The sequence below is a fragment of the Capsicum annuum genome, chromosome 6 (genome assembly GCF_002878395.1).
Source record: "Capsicum annuum cultivar UCD-10X-F1 chromosome 6, UCD10Xv1.1, whole genome shotgun sequence".
NCBI classification, from domain to species: domain Eukaryota; kingdom Viridiplantae; phylum Streptophyta; class Magnoliopsida; order Solanales; family Solanaceae; genus Capsicum; species Capsicum annuum.
Genome location: NC_061116.1, coordinates 192,836,613 through 192,847,909, shown reverse-complemented (window position 1 = coordinate 192,847,909; position 11,297 = coordinate 192,836,613). Strand labels below are relative to the sequence as shown.

The 11,297-nt window shown below is 32.3% G+C and overlaps 1 protein-coding gene across 2 annotated transcripts; it reads right to left on the bottom strand.

Moving 5' to 3' along the window:
• Positions 1-1,570: 1,570 nt before the first annotated feature.
• Positions 1,571-8,331, bottom strand: LOC107872772 (probable alkaline/neutral invertase D). Of its 2 annotated transcripts, XM_047413657.1 has the most exons (6): positions 8,072-8,227; positions 7,460-7,568; positions 6,398-6,799; positions 5,664-6,095; positions 2,384-2,942; positions 1,571-2,165 (listed from the first exon to the last, which is right to left on the bottom strand). In XM_047413657.1, the coding sequence occupies exons 3-6, from the start codon at positions 6,764-6,766 to the stop codon at positions 1,870-1,872; spliced, it is 1,656 nt and encodes a 551-aa protein (XP_047269613.1). In that variant the 5' UTR covers positions 6,767-6,799; positions 7,460-7,568; positions 8,072-8,227; the 3' UTR covers positions 1,571-1,869. The 2 variants fall into 2 exon arrangements, with proteins under 2 accessions (XP_047269613.1, XP_016574856.1); XM_016719370.2 differs by lacking the exon at positions 7,460-7,568 and having other exon boundaries at positions 8,072-8,331.
• Positions 8,332-11,297: the final 2,966 nt, after the last annotated feature.

Genomic DNA, 11,297 nt, shown 5'->3' with positions numbered 1-11,297 from the left:
ATATTGTAATGTATATATATTGTAGTATATTTTATTTAAAGTAGTACATATATATTGAATGGTGCGTATATATATGTATATATCTTCTATAGGCGTATATATTTAACGTATACATGTGTATATGTTTTATAAATTAGTATATAACTATATATATATATGTAATGTATATATATTGTAGTCTATTTTATTTAAACTTTAAAGTAGTACATATATATTGAATGATGCGTATATATGTTTAATTGTGTATATGTGTGTATATTTTTTAAATTCTAATTTAGTATATAATATATATATAGTGTATGTATATAGGTGGGTATATATAATGTATATTGAATTTTTTTTTTATGTTTTGACCGGGTTTGACCTTTTTTTAATCGGGTTTGATTGGGTTTAGGTGGGTTTGACTAGGTTGTATTAAGTGGGCCGGATTAGGGTTGTTTTTATAAATTTTACTGTTGAGCCCGGCCCCGCCCACTTAACCCCAACTCGGATCCGGCCCGACTCACAACCCGATTATTTTTGACAGGCCGATTTCAGGTTGACCCGACCCGGCCCACCTGACAGCCTTATGAAACATGTTGGATTAAAATGTCATACATCAGGTCATAGATTAAATCTTCCAACTCTCACCACATTTTAGTTTATTTTTTCTAAAAATTAAACAAATACACAACTTATATTAAAAAAACACCAACTCTCTAAATATATTATAAAAATTCCACATATTCACAGAATGCTATGTATATGTCGGCTATGTTATGTATATTAATAAGGAGAGAGAGTAAAATAATTAAAAAAGTGGGAGAGAGTGTAATTATTTTTAAAAGGTTGATATTTATGTTATTTATACTTTTTTTCTTATACTTTATTATCTAATTACCTAATAATTTATATTATTATTATTATTATTATGGTGTCCGAGTTAGCTTGTGCGCACCTCGACTAAATTCATAGGATACCTGCCACCTCCCACCAGCAACAGATATCAGGTAACTTTGTCCACCGAGATTAGGTCTCTATTAAAGTGCTCATCTCACTAAGCCACGGACTTACCTCTTCTTTTGCTCTTTTTCCATATCGTCTTTTGAGCTGAGGGTCTCTCGAAAATAATGTCTCTGCCCCTCAAGAATAGAAACAAGTTTCTGCGTATATCATATCCTTCCCAGAATTCACTTGTTGAATTTAAACTAATATGTTATTATTATTATTAAAATGGATGAATCAAAATTGATGTATCAAAATAGGTTGAATTTATAATAAGCGAGTTGGACAAATATTTCTTCATAGGCTAATTTTGCACCTTCCCTGCACTAATTCCTATTCATTGATTCCTTAATAATTGGTGCTTTGTTACACCCCCTTTTTTTGTTGAAAATTTTACTAGTTTTATATTGTATTATCAACAGGCCAGCAAAATGAGAAACTTCTTCATATGTTACAGACGTGTTCCATTCGATTTGTTTGTTAAATATAATCAGAGAAGGTGCTATCTTTGATGCAGCTTAATTTAGCTGCAACAAGGGATAAAACAATATCAATAAGTTTAGTTCAGTTTAGGCAACAATCAAAATAGTTAGGAAAATATCATATTCAGTTTCTTTGTCAAAACAATTAGAGCATCATTATCTAAAATTTGTCCAACACAGTGGGAACTATCAAAATAAAGTTCTCTTATTTTCGAGAAACAAGACATTGATCTGGCTTGGATACTAATTTACACAAATAGGAAACTTTAGAGCAAACCTACAAGGACAGAAATAGCCAAAGAATTGTGTTTCTTGTAATGTTAACAAAAAAGATCTTCTCACCTTCTGTGTTTCTCTATCCGTTTCTTCTACTGTTTGTTGCTTGCTTCAGCTCAATGCCACCTCAGCACGTCCATGAAGATGATCGTTTGACCACAGGCTTCATTTGCTTGTCCTCTTCCAACGAGATCATTCCCAAGTGTGAAGGATCCTCCAGCAACATCTTTGCTACAAGATATCCAGCAATGGACCATGTCTGGTACTTCCTTGCTTGTTTACCAATGTATCTTCCGAGCTTTCCGTCATAATATTCAGGCCAGCTGTCCTTGAGTAAGCGGCTCTCAGCAAGATCAATTGCTCGTCTTGCAATTTGTGGTCGTCCAGTTTTAATGCAGGCAGCCGTTAGCAACCACAAAAGCACTGTGTTTAAGAGATGAATCATGTGTTGCATTAGAAAGTGTAAGATCAATTGACTTCAAGAATAGACAAGCATTTTGCAAAGCAAAGAACCCTTGTAACATAGTATGGAGCTGCATAAAATAACTTTCAACGACAAACAAAGCCATGCTCTACTCAATTACTGGAATTAAGAAGTGAAGTATCAAATAAAATGTAGTGCAGAAGGACGATGGTCAAACCTGGCCAGGATCCTCCGTTATGGTAACTCCATCTTATATTCTTGGGATCACAACCAGTTACTATCCGCCATTCGTGGTTTTCAATTGCTGGATAGCATATTTTCAAGGGCATATCTGCTACTAGCTCCTCCCAGCGAGCTTCTATGAGATCCATAATAGCAGAAGCTTGTTCTGGAGTGGCAAGGGAAGCCAAGATGGCGATACAGTTACCCAAAGCAAACCACCTGAAGTCCATCCTTGCAGGACTAACGTTTCCAATAAAGTAACCTCCACGCGTAGGCACAAAATCAAATACCCACTCAGGGATTGAATCAGGAATAACATTAAACTTATTTACTGCAGTGTGAGAATACTCTTCAGTTTTATAGCGATATATGTCATTTAACTGTTGAAAGTCAAGCCAAAAATAACTTCGCATATGATAACTCAAGGCATGCAGGCGCTTCACTATTCTCTCAATGAATTCTTTCCCTTCTGTATCATGCTTCAACATGGTCAATGCAGATCGCAGTGCCATGAAGAAGAGCGCTTGGATCTCAATAGGATATCCATAAACTCCCTGAAAATCAACCACAATAAATACAAGATTCAATTAATGTCTCCTCTAGGGCAAAGGCGAGAATTTCAATCGCTTAGCTTAAAGTCATTTACATGTTTAGAGTTTCGAGATCATTGTCAGATATGCAGACAAAACAATAGAGTAGGGTAAATAAAAGGTTAGCCGCCTAGACATTCAAGGAATTAAAACTTGAAATTTTAAAGGAATTTGTGTGTCATGGATGCAAAGCTGGAAGAGAAGCTTCAGAAACAATGAAACATAGCAATTCAAAGCATGAGGCATAACCAGAAAGGATTCAACCAAGCCATGTTATGTTTTCTCTCTTTCTTGAAAAAAAACAGTAAACTAAAAATTTCACTAGAAAAAAATGTGTTATGTTTATTTTTTGATAAGGTAAAAGTTTTATTAATAGGGTTCCAAGAAGGTACTAAAAGATTGCAAAAACAACATGAAGCTTCAGAACGAAAAACAGACTACTAGACTTTCACTAGAAAAAAATGTGTTATGTTTATTTTTTTGATAAGGTAAAAGTTTTATTAATAGGGTTCCAAGAAGGTACTAAAAGATTGCAAAAACAACATGAAGCTTCAGAACGAAAAACAGACTACTAGACTTTCCTTCCTGGCAATTCCAGGAAATCCATTAATTGGTTCAAATTGCCTACTTAACTACTTCTTTATCTTCTACTCCCTCCGTTTCAAAATAAATGAATTGTTAGATTTTGGCAATAGATTAAGAAAAAAGCATCAAAGACCTAAATTTAACATAAATTTTCATTTTTACCCTTGTAGTCTCTTTTACCCAAAAAAAGATAAAGTTAAAGTCTTTTTTGCTTGTCAAATCATAAGGGTAATTTTGAAAAAAAATTCAATGATTCACTTATTTTGAAACACCAATAAATACCCCAACAATTCATTTATCCCAGAACAGAGGGAGTATCTTCTAATGTTCTGTACATTATGCCCATACACAGAAGTAGTAAAATAAAAAGATTTAACTAATTAAAGAAAAAGGAGATGAGGACAAGTATTTCTTTTCCCCTTCAACAAGAAGAATATGAGCTGTGTGGCAGCTTCTTAGGACTAAAATACAGAATAAAATCTTACTCTTTCCTCCCTTTTCCTGTTCTCGTTTTTCTTTTAGCTTTATCATTTATTCCTCTTTGATTGACTATTCCAAAGTCAATGTAAAAGCAGTAACTGCTAAAGACGAATGGGTCGTATTTTTCACAAAAGTTACTTGTCTGAGAAACTAATAGATCAGTTAAATATTCTTAATTCAAACATCAAGAGAGTATGTCCAACGCTTGAACATAAGTTATGGACCAAAATATCACTATTCTGAACAATTCAACAACAATTACTGACCAAGGATGACTCACGTTTATTAGTGTTACCAAGAAGAACGTCATTTGAAGAGGCTAATGACGCAGACAAACTTTTAGGGGGCTACGACTCTTGATCTCCATAATTTAACTGTGTCATATGTTTTGTTGACAAAAGTTTAGCTTAGGATGCATTTTGATGATCTGAGGGATGTGCAAAGTGAATTTCCCAAAGACACTGATTTAAAAATAAGCAGGGCAATGCTTTTTGCTAGTTTTTTTCCTGAAGTAACTTAGAACAGAGATCTACATGCATAAGAACACTAAGAACATTCACTGAATTCTGCTACAGTTTAAAGTCCATTTCCTATGCGGTAGGGCCCATATCACATTGTGGCAGGGACCAAAGAAAACTAAGCTAAAGGTCACTAGCAGACAATCCGTTGTACAAGTTCATTTTCCGAATGAATGATTTGTAAATCTTAGAGCGATAACCACGAAACATAAGATGAAAACGCATCGAAGAATATAAGGTACACATCTAAATTCAATCCCAATCACAAAAAATTTTAAGCAACTATGCACTACATTAGACAAGCAGATACTTGCCACATATTTATTAGTTCTGCATTAAGGGCCTTTCTTTCCGCATAGTCCATCTCCACATTATACATAACGTGGGCACAGAGGCAGAACCGCAACATGGATATTAACCACTTCAGAAACAGATAAAAAAATGTTTTTCTTTCCAGAGATGTACACAGAAGTTTTGAAAAGTCAATGATACCCACCCTTTAGTTAATTGAGCATGAGATTTCTTAATTAAACTTGTTTAGTTTTGTTGATTTTGTAAGGATCAGCTGGTAAGATCAGTGGATACCAAGAGATCCAACTCCATTATTAGCACCATTTGAGTGTTTGGACAAGCTTATAAGATATTTTTGGTTGATCTATCCATATGGTAAAAGCTAAAGCTAAAAGTGCTTATAAGCCAAAATGTAAAAAAAAAAAAAAAAAAGAGAGAAAGAAAAAGACAAAAGGAAACACATAAGCTGAGAGTATAATGAGTTTACACTAAGACGTAAATTAATTTGTATTTGAATACATTTAAGATTAAAAATCTAGCAATGACCAAGTTAGTTTTAGCGTAAACAACTTTGATGGTATTTCAATTATTTTAACATAAAATTGCTTGTCAACAATTTTTTAACAAACACATCAATTGCTCATTATCAGTCTCAACACTTCGGTAAAAAAATGTAACTCCTTATTTATAAAACCAGCTTCAGGTCTTGTTGCTTATCAACTAAGTCCAATCAGTAAGCTAAACAGGCTTTATATCACAATGATAAGAAGATCCAGACATATTAAGGTGGTAAGAAGAAAAAATATATTACCATCCTCCGATCAATCATTGAGCATCCATCAGCACATAGGAGCGTTGGAAATGTGTCAAATCCTTCAGACAAACACAAACTCAATATAAGTCTCATGCCCTTTTGGCACTCTGGTGTTTCAGATAGACTCATGTCTCCAGTAGATTTTGTGTAAGCACGGAGAAGAATTATCCACCAAAACCCAGAGTCAACTGGAGCAACTCTTCCAATTGCACTCTCACCAAAATCTGCTACTATGGTATCTGTCTTACGAACGGGATCATGAAGAACCTTGAAACTAGCAGGCATAACCCCTTCTCCCAGCTTGAATCTATCTACTCTTTTTTCCCATCCCTGAAGCTGAAGTGTTTTCAACAAGAAGTTCTTGACTATATCTGGCTCTCCATTCATCAGGAAGGCCAAAGCACTAGGCACAAAATCTCGAACAAAAACCTACACATCAAAGAAATCTTCACTGGATAAATACTCTGATAATACAGATAATATTATACTCCTTATCACATCACTATACCTCAATCCATATTAAACCCAGTTTCGGCATCAATATGACAATATCCCACACATTTATATGTATGGCATCAATAACCCATGCATATAAATTGGTTTCCAGTATTTTTGTTCAAAAAGTCATACCTGATCATAGTATATGACACCAATATTATGTAAACAACTAAATCAAACTCACATAAGAGCACCAAGATTCTGTAATGCTTATATTTCATATAAATACTGACCTGATCATAATTGAGGACTTCTTCAGAGGCATGGTCAATTGCAGCAATTGTGCCAACTGGTTGACCGCGAAAATAAACCATAGTGCGGCGGAGAGCATCCCATGCTTCAGCAACCATTGGATGGGGCTCAAAAGAGTTCCGGGTTGATGAAACTGGGGTGTCCAAGACTGAACGGCCTGGTGAGGCACTTTCATAATGATCTAAAGCTCTAGATAGGCTTATGGATAACTCACTGAGTGACCTCTCATCAAAAGATCTCTTCCTCTCTATATTTAGCCTCGGCCTGTCTAGAAGCTTCGAAAGATCATAATCATCTATTTCAGAAATGGAGCAGTTTGAGCTCACATTTCTCATTCCAATTTCTTCCATGCTCGCCTTAAACCTTTAATCCTTGGAAATACTCTGTATCATCAACAACAACACCTTTTAGACCAAAATACAAGTTGCAGCCCCACATAAAAACACAAAATTGTTACCTATTTTTACAAATACAAGCTAGGTCGGCTATATGAATGTAATCCACTTCATCTGGACCCATTTTATTTAGATACTCGTAAGTAAATTACAGGCACACAAATAGATACATAGACACACACACATGCGCTCAAGTATGTCAACAACAACAACATACCCAGTGAAATCTCACAAAGTCAGGTCTAGAGAGGGTAGAGTGTATGCAGACCTTAGGTTGTTTCCGAAAGACCCTTGGCTCAAGTGAAGCATGTGCTCAAGTATGTCAAAAGCATATATAGGACTTCAGAAAAACATAACTAGAAAATCACAAGCAATAGTCCCTTTAGATTAAAAGAAGCTGCACACCCACATACAAACACAAACTTGTTATCTATCTGTATATAACTTGGGTACTTCTCAACCCACAAACGTTATCTCTCCATACAAACAAAAAAGTACTTTTGTGTACATAAAGTTGGAACTTTTTGGGTGCATATATGTAGAAAGAGATCAAAAGATGATCAGGGAGTTCAGAAAATCATATAGTATAGAAAAACCCAGAACAGGAAATTGTACAGAATGCAAATCTGTGTAACATTATGACTCAACTTTTTCTTTTTATAACCGCAGTGTCCAGGCCAGCTTGCATATACCTCCACTAATTCCACAAGATACACGCCACCTCCCACCAGCAATAGGCATCAGGTAACTCTGTCGGCTAAGATAGAAGGGAAGTAACTATCATCCCAACCATTATACAAAGGAAAATACAAAAAGAATTTCACTTTTCAATCTTATCCACCATTATGAAGGACTACAGTAACCAATAAGTAATAATGCTGGTCATTAGTAATTACTAATTACATTACCATAATCAAAACAACCTTATCCTAAAAAAAAAAATAGTACACATATCTAACTGATTACCATATTTCCTTTCCCATATGATCATAATAAATAATTTAGAAACAACAAAAACACTGTATTACAAAAAGGAAGCTCATATTTTAAAAAGATCAAATCTTTAAACATTTTAGCCATATTACAAACTCAGGATCCAAATACAATGAAGAAGATAACACAATGTAAATCCACAAAACATCTAGTATAAAACTTTTCTGTGAAGCAAAATAGATCTACAGCTTATTTTGCATAAAACAAACAAAACACACACACAAAAAAAAAAAAAAAAAACAAGCTTTTAGAGAGAGAAAGACAAACCTTTTCTAGAGAGAGAATGGAGATTTTCCGACGTAATGATGGCCGGAGCTCCGGCGAGATCGCCTGAGAAAGAGAGTGTAGAAATGGAGGAGGAAGAGAAAAAAGGAAATTATTGTTAAGAGCTGATATTTATAGACTGAATGAATAGGATTATAGAGATTTGGCTATAGTGGGTCCTACCTACAGCTGGAATATATTATTTACATTTGTTTAGGATAAATTGGCTAAAAACCAAATCCAAAATAATATTGTCACCCCTACCCGAAAGTGTATAAAAAATATGGAATATTTAAAGTAAATGGAGAGTTTGAAGGTTGGAAAAGGAAATTTGGTGACACCAACCATGCATACCAATAAAAAAATAATAACAACAACAATTATATTGATAATATCGATACAATTTTACAAGTGAAATATAAAAATATAAGGTAGAAGTAAAATGTGAGAAGGTACTGTGTATACAATATTAAATCTTATGTGTAAAAATAAATATGTTATTTTGATAAATTCTTATTCAAGTAAAGTATATAAAATCAAGTATGTGAAGTAAATATAATATACTAACTGATAATTAAGGAAAATAAAGAATAGTGAGGAAATAGAATTATAAAAAAATGAGAAAAAGATTTTCTTCCTTAAGTTGTAGTAATAAGTAATTTTAGAATTTCCCTTTAAACTATTAAATATCATTATAATCAGGTGAGAGAAAGTAGGTAGCACGAGGAAATTGCCGGGAGTATTACCTACATAAAACGACATCGTTTTGGTGATTTCTTCTGACCAAAACTATGTCCTCCTATTGGTTGTTGTGTGAAAGACCTCATCCAACTTGACTTAAATTTATTTACAGGCTTTTTTTTAAATTCGAATTTAATAATATTAATATTATAGTTATAATAATACTATGTCCCCACTTGGCTGTCCTTTATGGACTTCTACTCTAGTCATTATTGGAAGGTTAGTTTGGAGGGTGGGTATATTTTTTTAGGAGTTTTAGAGTATTGGGTGTGTTTGGTAGGAAAGAAAAAAAATTTGTGAAAAATGCTTTTCAAAAAAATATTATCTTGAAAAATAAGTGAGCTTTTTATTTATTTATATTTAGTAAGTAAGTAAAAATATTATTTATGATGTATTAATATATAATGTAGCAAATTATTAAATGGGTGAGATGAGGTGGAAGAGTGGTGGGGGTAGTTCGATGGATGGAAATAAGAAGATGAATTTAAAATATCATTTATAAAACTAGTTTTTCTTATGAAATTATTGTTCGAAAATATTTTATAAAATATCTTAACCAATTAAATATGAAAAAATTTAAAATTATTTTTTTCTTGCCAAACACACACTCACACTCATATACCTCATTGATGTACTCCATCTAGTCCATATTATATGAGCTGCTGAGACTATTTTCATAGTTTCAAATAACTGAATTTTTCAAAATTTCAGGAGAATTATTGAGGCTTTTTTTATATTTATACTTTTTTTAAAATGGGTTTTTTAATTACTTTACATTTTCTTGGAGAATATGACAACGACAATATACTCAGTGTATTCTCACAAAGTAGGGTTTGGGAATGGTAAAGTGTATGCAATCCATACCACTATCTCAGATGAATTAGAGAAGTTTTGTTTTCGATAGACTCCCGACAACATTTTTTGGAGAATAGTTTAAGAATAATTAAAAATGTAATAGTGAAAGTAATATGTAGCCTTTAATTTATGTCTTTAATTATTTTCACACCAATAATTTACTTGAAATAGAGAGAGTAATGAGTTTCTTATATGTCAAGCCACCTAAATATAAATTTATAGTTAGTTATATTACAATAAAAGTTAAATTTATAATTACGAAAATAGGGTAAGTTATCCATTATTATAGGTAAATATAATCTAATAGAGTAAAAGAAATTATTACTCCTCTATTATAGATAATAAATAAATTTTCACCCTATCAATGTATACTTTTGTCGATAAGATTTTCTTTTCAGGGTCGATTTTTAATTCTTCAAAAATTGCAGTAGTACTTGAATTTGAGTTATTCTAAATACAAAAACTAAACTAGAAAAGGAAAATATTAGCTATTTCGTCTTCATTGTGTAAATAATTTTAGCAAATACTCCCTTCGTTTCGAAATAAGTGAATTGTTAGAGTATTTATTGTTATTTCAAAATAAGTGAATTATTAAATTTTTTTTCAAATTTATCTTTATGATTTGACAACCAATTTACTTTTAAAAAGGTATTACAAGGTCAACTTTTCCTTTTTTTGGGTAAAAATGAAAAGTTATGCTAAATTTATGTCTTTAATATTTTTTTCTTAATATATGTGTAAAAATCCAACAATTTATTTATTATGAAACGGATCTTTTTTTTTCCCTCCACATCGTTTGGCTTTGCTTTTGGTCAACTTCCATTTTACGCAAAAAAGAAAAAAAGAGATGTGGGGTTACCTTTCCTTGTCTAGTAGATATATTATGTTTACCTTTACCCAATATTTTTTTTATTTAATATTTGATATTTATACTAAAATTCGATTAAAGTTGAATTTGCGTAAAAAAAATAAAGCATTTTTAATAAAGATGATTTTGTATTCAGAAGTCTTAAATTCAAGATCTCTAATTAAGAATAAAAAAAATATTTACCACTCCGCGGCATTCCTCACAAGTTTTCCCAATACTCATCCATCATAAAATCACCTTTTGCTTTCCATGTGATGTTTTCCTTTATGGGTTGAACAATTTTGTTGGAATAGTTTTTATTTTTGGGAGATATTATATTTTTTGGTTAAAGGTTTACCAATATATAATAAAACCAAAAAATTCTAATGAAAAATCTTGCAACTTTTCCAAAGACGTTCTAGAATAGGCAAAATAGAGATATATAAATCCCAATTTAATTTTCCTCAACTAAAAATTATAGAGCATTTAGATATTTAGATGTCAAAGCCAACCTTTTAATCCTTACTTTACATAAATCAATGAATACAACTTATATATCATATGTGTCTTTACATGCAATGTTTTTACACTAGGTTAATATATGCTACTAATTCTTACTGTAATTTTATACTTGACCATACTATATATGATTAAATTATTTCTATTGCGAAAGTGGCAAGATTAATGCAAAAAGCATCTTGCAAAAGTAGCAAGATTCTGAATTAATTAATTTTATTGAAACAATTTGTAACTTGAGTTTTCTTTTCTCTACTCTATTTTTATCTC

Coding starts and splice junctions, on each gene's coding strand:
- LOC107872772 (XM_016719370.2), bottom strand. CDS start 6,766: ATGGAAGAAATTGGAATGAGAAATGTGAGCTCAAACTGCTCCATTTCT. Junction 2,943..5,663: donor CAATGATTGATCGGAGGATG/GTAATATATTTT, acceptor GTTGATTTTCAG/GGAGTTTATGGATATCCTAT. Junction 2,166..2,383: donor TAACGGAGGATCCTGGCCAG/GTTTGACCATCG, acceptor TCTTAAACACAG/TGCTTTTGTGGTTGCTAACG.